General features: G+C 33.0%; 1 protein-coding gene across 3 annotated transcripts; it reads right to left on the bottom strand.

Moving 5' to 3' along the window:
* Positions 1–795: 795 nt before the first annotated feature.
* Positions 796–16078, bottom strand: LOC129806251 (uncharacterized). 3 transcript variants are annotated; one of them, XM_055854725.1, is made up of 4 exons: positions 11654–16078; positions 11387–11514; positions 1205–1380; positions 796–1000 (listed from the first exon to the last, which is right to left on the bottom strand). In XM_055854725.1, exons 1-4 carry the CDS (start codon positions 12097–12099, stop codon positions 860–862), a joined length of 891 nt encoding a protein of 296 aa, XP_055710700.1. In that variant the 5' UTR covers positions 12100–16078; the 3' UTR covers positions 796–859. The 3 variants fall into 3 exon arrangements, with proteins under 3 accessions (XP_055710700.1, XP_055710708.1, XP_055710691.1); XM_055854733.1 differs by having other exon boundaries at positions 1215–1380; XM_055854716.1 differs by having other exon boundaries at positions 796–1380.
* Positions 16079–16844: the final 766 nt, after the last annotated feature.

Raw genomic sequence — 16844 nt, 5'->3', positions numbered from 1 at the left:
TAGTAAAAGATCAAAGAGAAAATTGCTCAGTTAAGAGCTGAAACAAGGTATTCCCATTACTTTATAAGTGTTTGATATCCTTTTGATAGGAGAAGGGGAAGAAAAAACATATTTGAGGATCTTTTATTTATACTAAAGGACAAGAATCACATTTTTAGAATTTTAAAGAAGAAATCAAATAATGTGATGATGCCAAATGGTTTGACTGAAGTATGAGAAGAAGCTGGTAAAAATGGTAAGGAGAAATCAGCTTTTAATTTTTTTTTAATAAATTTTAAATTCATATGAAATATTGAAAAAGTATATGAACTATTATTATATCTCATGTCAGATTTAAATAAAGTAATTTCTAAACAATTTTACTTCAATTTCACTTTACTTTTTACTATAATTTCATTCAATTTGCTCTTTAAAATTTTTCAGTCCTATTATTTACTTCGGATTGAAATTAAAACATAGTGCAAAGGATACATTTTCAGTTTAACAATGCATTGCGATAAGAAGTTTCTTTAAAATGCTTTCACTTGTTGAATTCTTAAGGGAAATGCATGAAATAATGCGCATATTTATTATCCCAAAATCCACAATAGCTTAACTATTGATTCCTAAACTAAGTGCTTCCTCTTTGGTTACCAAACTCATTCAATTATCGATTTTTCTGGAGAATCCAAGAGATTCATTTTATGTGGGACAACCATGAGAAAAGGTCTATAAATATTTGTTCAGGCGAAAGAAGAGGAAAAGTGCAATTGAATATTCTCTATAAGTGAGTATCAAAGCAGAAAAACTCGTTCATTTAAAAAATATTATTTATTAATTTAAATAAATAAATATTCTTATACATAAATGCTACAGTGTTTCAATTTTGTGATGGTATCTGCGCTGAAAAAGCCCTAGGATGAGAATATTGTGCGCTGGGATCGTTCCTGTCGAAGTAGAGTCCTGGACCTTGCTGTGGGATGTTCTGGTAGAGACCGTAGGAGAGGCCAGATGCAGCTAACTGTTGGTATTTGGGATGAAAGAACTTAAATTAGTTGTGAAATTGTCCAAAAGTGAGACGATATGAAGGAAGTGTGAAATGAAAAATTAAAAAAAAATCTTGAAGGAGGTTAGAAGATGAGTGGTAAGTGAAGCATGATTCGTAGGAAGAAGGCAAAGGTAGTCCATGGATCCCTCCAGTGTGTGTTCTATAAAACAAGTATACCCGTTTTAACCCGTTAATAGATGCAAGAATGAGAGCCAGTTTAGCCAGCAGTAGGGCCTTTCCACCCAGTACAGCCAAAAATTGGAACCCCATTGGCATGAGTATCATTCCGAGCGCCGTGAAACCAATTGCAATCATGGGCAGCATATGATGACGCCGTCTTCGTGCCTCATTATCTGCTTTGAGAGAAGAAATAGAGGGCGAAAAAGTACATATAGCTTATCATGTCTATAGTATATTTAACGGTAGCTAATTTCAATAAATGTGGGTGAAGTACATCATCTTCGCACATGTGCATGTTCCATACCACAAAGAAATTTAATTTTTTTACTTCATATTCTCTGTCTTCCAACTGACCTTAATTTAGGTAAAAATTTTAATTTGCCTCTCTTTTTTCCCGAGAAATGTGCACTCATTTTTACGCGTGATTTCCGTACAATCTAACATTGAATATCTGATATGGAGCTTAACTCACATAATTTGATACTATTACCATCCAATTAATTTCCCATATTTTTTATCGTGTTTTGTACCTATTAATCTCTTGTTCGAGCAGGGAAATAAATCAAGATCGTCAAAGTGAGAGATTTTGCAGGTGAAGAAAAATCTCGCATAGAGATTGGAATCATGGCATTTTTAATGAATTTGAAGGGAAAGTTATTGTTAGAAAGGTCACAGGTGATATCGGAGAAATCAACAAGATTTCATCCCTTTGAGCCAACTTTCTAACTTCGTTTCGAACGTGTTGAGAATGCAATAAGATAACGGAGTCTTTGTGAAATACTTTTGATCCTAAATACTTATTGCTAACTTTTTCACATCGACAGCTTTTAAGAAGTTCGATGGAGAAAAAGTTAATCATTCAGTCTGTTTGAGTGGGAAAATTCCAAAGAAGAAAATATACTTATCAATTTAAAAGTTTATCTCATTTGGATATATTTAATGCATAAATTAGAAAAAAAATCGATGTCAGGATAATTTACGTGAACCATGATAAATATTTTATTTAAATATTTTTCTAGTTAGGGTACGTGTGCTAAATTTCGGCATAGTTGCATGCAAGCACCAAAGTCTCAAATTTTAAATGCAATATTATTAATACAAATTGAATATTTTTATAACTTCTTCTTAAGGAGTGTTGCTTGGAAGCTTGTGGACAGTTTATTGTCTTTATTTAATCTAAAATCATTCTTAATACATTTCAAAATAAATAAAAATGTTGACATAGCTTTGGTGCCTTATTTCCGCCACCTTCATTCTTATAGTTCTTTGCCCATTGGGAATTCTTCAAATGTCTTTTTCACGTCATCTTGTTTGTCGAAGCTACATTTTTTGTTATTCTTTTGCATTGTATAATATCTAGAGTACGTAAAAACCAAAAGTTCATGAAAATTCGAGGAACAAAAAATGTGGCCGAAATTGCAAGATGGCCGGAATTTGGCACACTTACCCTATATATGAAGAATATTTTGTGCCTAGCTAGGAAGGAGCGAACTATCTTAGACAGAGGACTGTTCTAATTAATTTTACAAGGAATACTGAGAATAATACTAGGCCGGTATTCCGCTTTTTACTGAATTATTTAAGAAGTCTAATAAAAATATTTTTAACTGCTCGAACTCCACGAAATAGCACTTCCCGCAATCCATTTTTTTTCAATTTCTCATCATCTTGGCTGCCAAATGGCAAGAGATATTGACTTTCGGTGATCGATGACCCCCCACAAGTCAATATTCTCTAAACGTTTCTAAATTAACTCCACCCCTACAATCCTCTCCAAAAGCATGTTTTTTTTATTCATCTCAAAATTGGCCCAAGCTTTTTCAATGATTTTCGGATATGCTGTGTAATAAGTCCACCTGAACATTTCGTCCTTAGGCACCTTTCACCGATTAAATCGTAATCTTGAGTTATTCAAAGTCAAAGGTCAATCAGCCTGGATGGCCTAATTTTCAATTGATTTGGTCAAATGTTGATTGATTTAAATCGACATTAATCTTACATGCGCCCAAAAAATTGCGAAAAAGAATATAAGGCAGAACTTCTTCTCAGGAGTTCGAGAAGCTCGCAGACTGAGACGCTTTGCTAGCCCTTTTTTAGCCAGTGATACACAAGGAAAGATTGTCTTAAGTTGATAATTTAGCACGAGTCTACTCTATGAATAAATTCTTTAATAAATTGATCTGTTGAAGAGTTAAAAAAAAAGTTGCAGAACCATTAGATGGAAATTATGAAATAATATACTAATGCTAAGTAATTTTCTCTTCGAATTTTAGGAAATTACAAGGAGCTAACTCATTTTTTTAGGTTTTAATACAGCTACAAAGTAAATTTAATTACTAGGGGTTATCGAAAGCCCTAAGCCGATATTATATATCATTTCGTCAGAAGATGCAAGAGAGATTCAAGCATGCATGGAAAACTAGACGTGAAAAGCAGTAAGGAATACCGGAGCAAAGACGAACATCAAATAATTTTCTTAGCGTAAAATTTGTGAAAAATTTTAGAAGATAAACACTTCAATGAATAGGAAGACATGTGTTTATTCTGAGTAAATAAGTATTTTGCTCTATATTCTTTTTAAGGCAAACTATAATACATCTTTGTGCCAAATTCTATACCGATTCCCGAGTTAAAGTTTGACTTTCAAAAATTCAAGATGGCGATTTTTTTATGTTATATGTATAAATATTTAAATAATTGTATAAATAAATCATTTGTTTAAAAAAAAAAACCAAAAACATTGTTTTGGAGGGGATGGAGAGGAGTAGGGGAAAATAAAAATCATAATAGTTTTCCTTGTGTCGTCTTATGTGGGGGTCTTCCGAAGATCAGAAGTTCGTATCTCTGACCGTTTCGCCTCTAAATGGGTAATAAGTTTTAGGACAGAAAAACATATTTAAAAATATTGGTCATTTACGGGTACTTAACTGATTCATTACCGATTGAGACCGATGCAATCGGGTTGGAAATTTCAAGAACTTTCCAATAAATCCAATTTTATCCATTACAACAACTTAAGATTTATCGACCAATATTACATTGAAGTCCTTTTAGGAGTGTCGTTTAGAATTTCTCGAAAACGAGTCTAGCGATATAGTATATTAAAATATCATAATATAATATATAGGGTTAATGTTTAAAAAAAAAAGCTCTAAAAAGCATATTTTTCAAATCTCGGAAAATTTTGGTTCAATAGAAAAGTCTTTGAGTCAAGGGGGAGATATTAGGGTGAAAATGTGTACACCACTTCCAGGCACTTCATACACTTACTAATCAATAATTTATTTATTAATAAATTTAATGTAGTCTGTAAAATATGGAATTAGGCAGAAAAAACTTTATAATCGGGCACCTCCACTTCCAAAGACTTCCAAGCACTTCATTTTCAACCGTACACCACTTTTAACCCTAATATCTCCCCATTGCTTTGAGTTAATGACAAGCGTGAATCGTATCCTATAAATAATGAATCAATAATTAACCGATAATTAACTCTTGTCCAAAAAAAAATTATATTACCTTTACAGCTTCGCTTTTGAGTCTTTTAACTGTAAAGACAATTAATTTGATAACCAATTTGTATTAAGATAAAACAAGTTTTAGGGTAAGTGTGCCAAATTTCGGCATAGTTGCATGCAAGCGTCAAAGTCTCAAGTTTGAAATGTAATATTTTTATTACAAATTGATTTTTTTTATTCTTTCTTCTGAAAGAGTGTTGCTTGGAACTTTGAAAAGAGTTTACCGTCTTTATTTACTCTAAAATCATTCTTAATACATTTTAAAATGAATAAAAATGTAGACATGGCTTTGGTGCCCTATTTCGGCCACCTTCATTTTAATAGTTCCTTGCCCTTCGGGAATTCTTCCAATATCTTTTTCACGTCATCTCGTTTGTCGAAGCTACATTTTTGTTATTCTTTTGCATTGTATAATCTTTATAGTACGTAAAATCTAAAAGTTCATGGAAAATCGAGAAACAAAAAAGTGGCCGAAATTGCAAGCTGGCCGGAATTTGGCACACTTACCCTAAGTGTTTTCAAGAAATATGCTCAGAGGCTACCAACATAGGGGTGGGTGGAGTAGTCAGGCACTTAAGTTATTTTTAAGAGTCATTTGCCAAAACTTTATGAAGTTAAAACTAACTAAGTCTAGCTTGATAAATTTCATTATTGGCTATTTAAAATCATACCACACATTTTTATATAAGGGAAGAGCACTGTGGATCGGAATGCTAAGAGACATGTTCCATTTCCATATCTATTTGAAAATATATGCCTAATTTTTAAAATTGCATTTTATTTGGAGCAACAATAAGTTATTGACCTGACACTGCCGATCAGAGGTGCTCTTCCCTTACTGATATTATTATCAAAAATTTTAAATTTTCAAAAATAATTCATGCCTGAAACTGCTTCATCGTCCCCGTAGATTTTTATTATATTTCTTAATGTTACACTCTATAAACAATCATTTGTAAATCATTAATTCCAGATGAATTTTGAATAGAAAACACCTCATATCTAAAGTTTATTACCTATCCCCAGTTACAGTCATTAATTGTTGTCAACAATGGATGATAAATCACAAATATTTCACCAACGCGAGATAGCATCGCACTCCCTAAGTATTGTTAAAGATTGAAGTATATATCTAAATATTTATATTTATATCATTAACAGAACAGAATTATAGCAATACTAAAAGGGGAAACTGAGGCAGTAGTCAACATGGGGTATTTCTACACACTGATTTTTGCGTGTACTTTCCTTTTGGACTTAATGTCAACTACTTCTTCAGTGGAAAAAGATTCCTATAGTAATATATGAATTTATATAGGGGAAAGGCTCATAATTTTGTCCAGTTTCTTATTTTGGACACTTTGAGTATAAAATTGGACACTAAAAATAAATTGATTAAAATTATGGATTTTTATTCCAATATTTGATGAATAATGAATTCTATCTAAATATTTGTTCTTTTTAGAAGATTTTAACACTAAATACGTTAAATTTTGAAGATGATTTGAGTTAAAATTGCTTTGTTGAAAATTCAGTGTGAGCAATTGCTTACGAAAAATATGACAGAACTTCGTGGCTTACTTCAGTCTTATTTAGCTGTGATGAAGTACTAACAATGTTTCTTCGCTTTTTTTGAGTGATATTATTGAATATTCATTGAAAATTGTGTTGATTCACGTTAGTGGAGATTTGTAAATTTGACCTGAAGTGTGATTTGCCTTGTGAATTAGATTTTTCGTGTGAAAAATGGGAAATTTTCTAAGAGATTGAGAATTCACTAGTGAGGTGATACTCCTTATTTTGGACAGGTGTTTTTCTCACGAAATTTCGTGAAGTTTTAGCTTTTGTGATGACTAGGTTGGACAAATGCCTGGATAAACAAAGGAGCATCATCTCTACGAAAGAGACGTAGCGAGAAATGCCTTGAAAGGCTCCCGGAAAGGCCAGGGAATGAGCGAATCCGCACGTACTTGAAGTACCGAAGTCAACTCACTTTAATGAATGATATGGAAAGTTTCCGGGCTTCTTGTGACATTCTACGTTTCCCTTACATGAACAGGAAGAGGACTTGGTAAGATTGGTTCATGAAATGAAGAACAATGGGCAACCTGTTGAGGCGAATTATCTGTCCAAATTTACAGCCAAGTTGCCCAAATTAATAACCAAGTTGTCCAAAATTCAAGTCAAATTCACCTCTACATATCAATTCATTTTTAAACGTATTAAAACTAATTTTAGTAAAAATAAGACGATAAACTGCTTGCCAAGTTTCTAAACAACCCTTACCCTTCTGAAAAGAGAGTAAAAAAAAACAGTCAATTAGTATTGAAAATATCGGACTTCAAACTTGGAACATCAATGCTTATAAGTAGACTGTCCAAAATTATTAGCCTTTACCCTATTAATCTGTAAGAAACTAATTAATGAACATTCTATCTCAAGTATTTCTGGTACATTGACTGAATGGGTTAAATAAGTTGTTATCAAACAAACAGTAAATTATTCGTTAAAGTACGAGTTTAACAAATTTTCTAACAGAAAATATTGTTTTTTTTTTGACTTCTAATGAATCTACTCTCAATAATCATGACTAGGGCAGAATAAGTTTATTAAAAAAATAGTCTTTGAAAATCATATCCCAATTGCTCAATTTTTAACTTTTTTAAATTAAAATTTCATAAAATGTAATTTGAATATTAGGGTAAGTGTGCCAAATTTCGGCATAGTTGCATGCAAGCGTCAAAGTCTCAAGTTTGAAATGTAATATTTTTAATATAAAATTGATTTTTTTTATCACTTCTTCTTAAGGAGTGTTGCTTGGAACCTTGTAGACAGTTTATCGTCTTGATTTTCTCTAAAATCATTCTTAATACATTTTAGAATGAATAAAAATGTAGACATAGCTTTGGTGGCCTATTTCGGCCACCTTCATTCTCATAGATTTTTGCCTTTCGGGAATTCTCGCAAAGCCTTTTCCATGTCATCTCGTTTGTCGAATATATATTTTTTTGTTATTTTTTGCATTGTATAATCTCTAGAGTATGTAAAAACTAAAAATTCATGGAAATTTGAGGAACATAAAAGGTGGCCGGAATTGCAAGCTGGACGGAATTTCTCACACTTACCCTATTCTTTTATGTTTTTAAAAGCTTAAATTAAGTCGAAGACATCATTCTATACTATTCTAAGGCGACTTAGAATTATATTATTCTGAGTGATATTTTGTTGGTTGTTCCTGGGATCGAATCCTACAACTAGTGAAAATTTAGTGATTATTCGTTGTTCGGATAATGAGATATTTAACTTTTTCGACAGCATAGGAACTTTTTTTCACAGCATAGGAAATCAACAACTTCAAGTGGCTGTACTGAAAAGTTAAATCTCTGAGATATTATAGTATGGAATGGAAACGTCGAAGTAGTATTTTTTTATTATGTTCTTAAATTTTAAGAGAAAAATATGCTGTTATTTTAGTATTCGTGAATCGCGTAACTCCTTAAACTAAACTTAATAAACAGATTATGTAGGGAAGACCAGTAGGAGAATTCTGTAACACTCTGACAATACCACAATATTAAACATATCAATCAAGACGAACTCTATTTGCATAATATTAATAAAGGCGTTATCACACTTGCACATTAAAATTTTACTGTGATTCACATTAATTGTCGCTTGTGAGCGTCCAAATGTGTTATTTGTGTCTTTGAGTCACTTAATATTTGGGGTTTTTCTATTTATTGATAAAGAAGTGGACTTGGCCTGCAAAAATAAGTTTAAATTTACCTAAAGCATAAATATTTTTCACATTAAAAAATTAAAGAGAAAATCGCATTAATTTTTCGCATTAATGCTATAAATCAATTTATATCAAATTTTGCGGGCCAAGTCTACCTTTTTATCAACAAATAGATCAAATTTTGAATATAAAATGATTCAAACACACAAATTTTGGACTCTCACCAGTGACAATTAATGTGAATCATATTAAAATTTTAATTTGCAAGTGTGATAACACAGTAAGTAATATAGATTTTTTTAAAAAAGAAAATCAATTAATTACATTTTCGAATTCATGTGATATGACAAAAAGCTCAATTAACCTTGTCAGATTTCGAGCTCACGTGTGACAATGCCACATTGTATTAATCGTATTGGGATATATTAATGACTATTAAATCATGTTGTCGTATATCCCGTGTTGGAAGAATTTGCTGATCGTAGATCGCCGTGGAGCGGCTTCCCCGCAATGTGGATGCTTCTTCCATGCTCCCAGAGTGTTTTGGGCAGAGGCGGTGCATTTTATTATTCACAGGTTGTTTGCACCGGGCGGGACTCGAACTCACAACTTTGGGAGTCGAGTCGGAGATCTCATCCACCCAAGACCCAACGGTCTTGCCAATTGCGCCACTGAGATCCCCTCAATGCCACAGAAATTACAGAATTCCTTTACAAGAACGTACACATTCCGCAAATGTTAATTTTACCCTGCAGTATTGATCCGAAAACGGTGTACATATTACCCTTTTTAGGTGTATTATGGGTTAAAGTTACCCTTTTTCATGCTAATTTTGCCCTCAAAAAGGTGTAAAATTAACATTAAAAATGTTGATATATTTTTACACCTAAAAAGTGTTAAGGTTACGAGGAAAAAAGTTAATCGCACCCCCTTTTTTCTCAGTGTACGTAATCCTTTCCTTCCGCCTTTATTCCAATAAGCTTTCACTGGTAAAATAAAAGGATCAAATTGATCCAAATTTGATCCTTTTGCAAAGGATAGATCAAATTTTGAACTTTGAATGCACATTTATCATAATAGAACATGTTAATTTGATGCATCTTTTGCAAAAGGATCAAATTTGGATCAACTTGATCCTTTTATTTTTACCAGTGTTCCTATAGGTAAAATTAGAATATTGTACAGTCTTTTTACTTATTGTTATACTGTATAACTTGCAGGGAAATTCTACAATTTTTATGGCGCTGTCACATGTGAATTCTAAACCTGACAATGCAACTCGACCTTTTTTCTCATATTGAATATGTTCGAAAATTCAATTCATTGATTTTTTAATGAAATCGCTTTACTTAATGATCTTATGCAAATACAGTCCATCTTGGTTAATTTGTTTAATAAAATTCATTGCTATTTCAATTGTCAGAAAATATAAATTTTGTGATTTCTGGCAATGCCACATGAGCTGAAATGGAAATGTCACGACTACAGAATCACATTTTCGAAAGAACTACCCTACTAGACATTATGGCCATCGCACAATAACTTATGTTTAGTAAACATGTTTTTCACATTTCAATGAGAGTGAATGAGATCTACATCCAGTCATCTCGCTCATTCTCATGGGAAATTTTGAAAACATGTTTACAAACAAAAGTTATTGTGCGCTGGTCATTAATCAGTAAAATGTTATGCCCAGCACACAATAATTTTTGTTTGTAAACATGTTTTCAAAATTCCCCATGAGAGTGAGCGAGATGACTAGATCTAGATCTCACTCACTCTCATTGAAAAGTCAAAAAACATGTTTACAAAACAAAAATTATTGTCTGTTGGGTATTATTTATTATAATCATATACTCATATTATAAACACTTGGCTTTCTTTATTTATTGAATTGTTATAAATTTTTAGTTTAAATTTGATGTTATATATTTTCCACCGTCTTTATACATGCGCATGTCTAATGTATCCCCGATTTCTCCTATTTCTTTTTGCTCTCTTTAGTTTTCAAACAATAAAATAGACTTATTGCAATTCAACAAAACTGGGAAGATGCAAGTACGCATTTCCAAATATCATTAAGATTTCAAGAACGCATAAAAATGGCTGAGATTTGAGATTAAATCCGAAGTGTGGAAAAATTATAAGAAAGTGCAATAAGCAACGATTTACTATTATGTGAAGTGAATTAAGAGAAGAGTTCTAACGGACGTTTACGTGAGAATACTTATGCTAACATTTAATTAATAGGCAATTACACCGGTTATAAATCATAAGTGTTTCATGACGTCATCTGTTTTACAGTCATTGAATGCAAGATATAAATCAAAAGGGAAAAACTTAATTCTGCAAATCAATGAGAATAGTTTTATTAACTTCAAAAAACAAACAATGTAAAAAAAATCGGGAAATTGCATTGACGTCATTGACCGAATTTCACATTAAAATTCCCTGCGTGTGGTTTATGTGCTTCATTATTGGCCTTTAGCAATCTTTTTGAGATTAGAAAAAGCTTTTTATAATTCATAAATTCATCTATAAATAGGAGAGAAATTTCTTAAAGTCATGTGTGAAAATATCAAATTTCTTGTATTAATTGAAGGGCCTTGAAGAAGATGGAACCCTTCCTAAATTTCGTTAAGAACAAAGGCAAAGAGGTTTTGTGTGATAAGGGAGCTTTTAAGTTCCCTGGAGATCCTAAACTTATCGATGGTCATACAACAACTTCCGTATTACAAGAAATTGATAATTCACTGGGAAGGTCTTTGGTAAAATCGGAAAAGTTGTGCAAATTTAATAAAGTCCATCATGGATTTGCGGTGCTCCAGGGCTGTTTTGTCGTCTGAAAAATTACTTCGAAAGATGCAATTTTCCAGCAATTCATACAAAGTTTAAGTGAATGTACGTAAAAGTTGTACAAACCATTTCCTCCAGCACTGGCCAAATTAATTTCCACATGGTGGGTGCTGAGTGTTGAGGCAATTTTATGTAATACCTGCTGAGCCCACGACTTGCCCATTAGTTTCCTCTCGTCTTCCACTGTGTTTGATCTTCAAAAAAGGGGAGGAAATTGTGTTTTGGTTGATGGGAGATAATTTTTTTTTGTTCTTTTGCAGAGTTGGCAATTTGCGTGAGCGTGATATTTTCCCAAAAAAAAAAAAAACCAAAAATTCTAACTCTCATCCTTACCTCGCACCAACAGTATTCCGTACTAATTTAATATTATCCATAATGGGAATAACATCGGAATTTGTCACATTATTCAAAATATCCAAACTCCGACTCTTGAGGCATTCCCAGCGTGTCACATCGTGCCTCCTGCCACAATTCTTCCACTCACTTCTTGCCTCAAGTGCAACACTTAACCACGAATTATCCACAGTCTTTGCATTACACACTAAAGCTAGAAATGCTACGATTAGAATAGATATCACTAATTTCATTGTCACACAAATCAAATTATTAACTTTAGTTACACATAAATCGAGGCAGAAGATCTTTTTTTTGGGGGATTCTCTCTCTTCCTTCAAAGCACAGCTCTCAAAAATACCATCAACACTGACCATCTCACCGGAGTTGCATCTCAGTTTTATATAGCAATTGTCAGTGGTTCTGCATGGCTTGTGGTGCAACATGGAAAAAAGTAGGACTTGATAGTTTTGCCGACAGTCTAATTGTTATATTGGCTTTACATTCATTCTATCATTATGAGGTTGATTTCTGTTCATCAATCTGTGCAGATGATGCGCAGAGAAAATTTCACGAATTTAATTAAAATTCCCTGTAGAAGTTTTCTTATCATAATTAAATAGCGATTTTTTTTTATTGTACGAATACATTCATATTTACATAATTTTTAACATTCTCTCTCACTCTCTCTCTCTCTCTCTTTCACTCTTTCAACTATTTATAATTAAAATCAACAATTATTGGCATAACTTTAACCTGGCAATACTAATTTTATTTTATTATTCACTATAAAAGTAGTATTTGACCTCTTGATTAACTTTGGAACTCCTACGGAAAGTCATTATACTTTGCATTAATCCCAAGGCTTCTGGGTAGTCAGTAAGCGCCGCCCAAAAATAATTTTAGATCACGCCCCTTTTAGGAGTTATGATTTCATTATACTTGGATAAAACGATTTTGAAAGTTTAATACAGAAATACTACTCCAGAGGTAAACTATATAAATTTTACAATAATAATTACAATAAATTTTGTTTGCAATCATCTTTTGAAAATTTCCTATGAGAGTGAACGAGATGGCTAGATTAAGATCTCTTTCACTCTCACTGAAATGTCAAAAACATGTTTACTAAACAAAAATTATTGTGCGTTGGGCATAAGGCTTAATGATTTTATCCCTTATAGAAATTAACCACGCCTCTCACATAGAGAAAAGTACCCATGATTCGTACGATCCCAAGCTTCGTAAAGGCTGAGTTTTTCCTGGGACTCTGCAATGTATTTTAAAAACTGGGGACTTTCTCCTCGTTTTTAAAATACGGGTACGAAAAGTCAAATTTATTGAGAAACATAGGAAAAAATTATTCATTACGAAGCTTGGGATCATACGAAGCATAGGAACTATCCCCTACCATGGATATTGAAAAAAATCTACAAAAATTTAAGAAATTCCTTTAAATATTGCTTGTAAGAGATATAGTTAGAGCAGAGATACAATAAATAAGAATAAATAATGGTTTCATACAGTTCTATTGAAGAACTAGGCCTTCATTCGCATTCGAGATTTTCGGGATACCAATTATTACTTTTGTCTCATACAGGAAAGGAATTTGCCAGTCCTGCCAATCCTATTCCCCTTGGAAACAAAAGCAGTTAAACTCGTCAAATGCAATCCAAACACCTTTAATGCCAGAATAATTCCTGGGTATGAATTCTGAGTTGCGTAAGTTTTTCACGTCAGAAACTCACGGCTTTTAAATCGTCTTTAGTAAGAGTTTCGTTAAGTTTTTATGTAAAAGTGTCATGTAAAACTATTACAGCACATAAGGAAGCCTGGTATAGTTTTTACGAAAGCTTCACAAAACGCTTACTAAAGGTGATCTCAGAGCCGTGAATTTCTCATGTGAGTAGATCACGAACCTCAGAATTCATACCCTGGTGACCTAAAGGCGATTCGAACCTAGGACATTTGAATCGTAAAATGAGCCCAAACAGAAGTAGATTTTGATTCTCCAATAGTGTCTTGGATGAAAGGTAAATGGAACTCTATTTGCACAAAAAGTCGTTGAAGTTCAAAGAATTCAAATTCAATTTCGAATTTTCATACTAAATTTTCGAACAAGGTGGGGAAAATTTATCAAATATCACACTAAAAAGCTGGCAAAAGAGTTATTCAGTGAGAATGGAGTGATTAAATATTGGGGCAAGAACAGTAAACGTCGTTGTTCTGTTTTTTTTTTCCTCACAACAATGTGAAGTGAAGACCGTCACATTTTAACACTTGAGCACTTCGAAATTCGAACAGGATGTAACTTCCGCCACCTTGCGAAAGTATTAAGAAGTAAGAAAGCCTCTTTTGGATCTTCAAATAGATTTTCGAATTTTTCAAGATCTACTTCTGTACGGAAAGAATAAGTACTCCACTACTTGACTCTTTGAGTGCCACCACCAGAAACACAATACGTTTATTTTAAATTACCAAAAGACATGAAGAGGAATATAGTGGAGACACGCCCATTCGGAAGAAACACCCCCTTGTTTACATTTCCCCACACTTAGCTGCTTCATTGATAGAACGGATAGAACACTTTTAGACCCTTCGGAAAAAAACTGTACTCATAAATTATTAACATGATTCTCATTTATCCCCACTTTTGCCTCTCCTTTCCAAAACCACATGTTTTTTGAACATTTCGAAATTTCGGATTTTCAAAGTCAAAGGTTAAAAAGGCTCCAGAATTCATATTTTTCAACCGATTTGAGCAAATTTACGTTCGTTGGAAAGGTCTTGGAATCATTGACAAATCTAATAATGATCTGAGTCCATTTATTTGACATAGTCGATTTCGGTTACATTGGAGAAGTCTACTATTCAAGTGGAATACGCAAATTTCTGGTTAAGGAAAATTTTGAAAATTGTTGAAGTCTTCACGGAGTCTGAAAGAAAATTTCTTTCATTAGGTTTCGGGAACAATTACATAGCCACTTCTACGAGGAGACCAGACTTCTCTCACAAAAAATCTCAGCTATCCCTACGATACGGGCCCTTACAGAAAGTGGAATTTTCTATGTTTTCCAGATGTTCCCATCGTGCCAAAGAAACTTGACTTTGTACCTTCGAATTTTCGACTTTATACCTTCGAACAGGGATAAGTATAGATCTCAACCGGAAAAAGCCTTCAAACAGGGAAGGTCATTCCTAAACGTAATAAGGATACAATATAGTATACTGAAAATCCTAGTCTGTTTACAGACGTAATGTTGATGACATTACGCAGAAAGCAGAAAAAAATACACTAAAAATGGTCACACTTTTCAGAACTAGGGTGGCGGCATTACTTATGGCCTTTGTCTTTACTTATGGCCTACCCGCAAAAAAATTTAGTCCCAAAATGATTTCGAAAAACCTCAAAATCAAAAATAATTTTATGTGTCTTAATAGCGCATCACATTTTTTTTTGGATTTTGGAATAATTTTCTGACAAAAATTGTGGCGAGGACATAATTTATGTCATCACTCTACTGTCAAAACCTCGACCCTGGTAATAAATTGATAATTATCTGAAATTAAATTGCACTACTTCAATGCATTTGTTACCATTGTTAGCTGGTAAAAAGCCACGCCTCTATTATCTTTGTTTGCACCTAAAACCCCTAATTCAAATATGCTCTTTTCTAAAATTATTGAGAGTATAAGAAAGTCCAGACCTTTTCGAACAAACTCTGTGATATTTTACAATGCTTTTCTCTTTTTTTTTACGAAAGTCAAATTGAGGGTGTGGCCTATTTTTTTTTGTAAACAAAAGCCTTTCGAGATCGCCTAATACCGGATGGAATCTGATGGTTGGTTTAGTCGATGTTTTAGCACTCATTCATTAAATATTCAAAATTTTAAGGCGACATAAATTTGTTTTGAGAGTAAAAGTGTGAATTTTGGGTTTCTGAAAACGTTTCCCGTAATGTTGCTAAAATCACGTCTTCTTTACGAGCTTGATCTTCTGACAGCGAAGTTCGACTTAATTTGTAGCTATAGTTCTTAAAAGCTACACACTTACAAAAAAGGTGGCACAATGTTCCAAAAAGGATCTTAGGCTTTTCCCGTAAGGGGAGTTCGGGACATCCATTATTATTTTTCTTATACATGTCAGTTCCATGCTCAGTGGAATCAAGTGCAGTGAAACTCACTGTATGCAATTCATTCACCTTTAAGGCCAGAAAAATTCCAGAATTTCCAGAATCCTGGACACTTGCATCATAGAGCTAGTGCTCTACCAGTTTTCAGATTGAGTGCCCTACTTACAAAATTGGCCACACCCCTTTAAATTTTTGTGATAAATAATACAAATATTTTATTTTCACAAACATTCAAAGAGGCGTGGCCAATTTTGTAAGTAATTAACCTCTTTATTTTATATATTTTCTTCTTCACGTTTATTTCGGTCCACTTTTTGCAAATATTGCAATTTTTATGTGATATTAGTATGAATGAAACATTTCTTTTACCTAATATTTCTGACAATTTTACAAGGCGGTGGATAAAAAATTGGATTTTTGGCATTAAAAGCGTAATAACAAATGGGCGTGGCTTAAAGGGGCACAGCATCATTGATCTCTTAAAGAAATGGATGAAAAATTCAGTTTAGGGTAAGTAAACGCCTTGTATAGAAATCGAGGGGGAGTGGCGAAAATTACTTTACCTTCTCGTAGCACTTTCGACATCCTCGTCTTATAGTTTCCCAAGATTTCTGCAAATCTCATAGAAAAATATATATTTTCAATGTTATAAGGTTTTTTTTTTAATATAAAGTCATATAATACAGAGAGGGCGTGGCTAATTTTTAGAGGGTTGGACATAAGACCCTACTAATGAGTATGAGGGAAGGGATAAAGATCTTGTTTGAGTGTGACATTATCTCACTAATAATCACGCAGCATAACACAGAAATATCAATCTTCATTGATTATTTCTCATAAGGGATCATGATCTGGTTCATTTTTTGGGCGGGGCCTATTTTGGGACGGTAAAAAAAACCAAATTGGTATTGCCAATGTAAAGGAGTCCTCAATTATTTTCGTCGTGCGCCATTGACTAATTTTTACAATGATCTTCTAATCCCCTGGAAAAAATTTCTAAGCTCTTTTCCTATCAACACAATTTTTTTTTTGCATCTGCATCATTTGGCGCTATCCGA

Source organism: Phlebotomus papatasi, chromosome 1 (assembly GCF_024763615.1).
Source record: "Phlebotomus papatasi isolate M1 chromosome 1, Ppap_2.1, whole genome shotgun sequence".
Taxonomy (NCBI): Eukaryota; Metazoa; Arthropoda; class Insecta; order Diptera; family Psychodidae; genus Phlebotomus; species Phlebotomus papatasi.
This window is presented reverse-complemented; position numbering and strand designations above follow the sequence as displayed.

Bases quoted from the DNA above. Each gene is read 5' to 3' on its own strand.
- LOC129806251 (XM_055854716.1), bottom strand. From the start codon at position 12,099: ATGTTGCACCACAAGCCATGCAGAACCACTGACAATTGCTATATAAAA. The intron at 11,515-11,653 runs GTAAGGATGAGA...CCTTTTTTGAAG, and splicing joins CGGAATACTGTTGGTGCGAG to ATCAAACACAGTGGAAGACG. The intron at 1,381-11,386 runs GTTTGTACAACT...CTCTCAAAGCAG, and splicing joins GGCCAGTGCTGGAGGAAATG to ATAATGAGGCACGAAGACGG.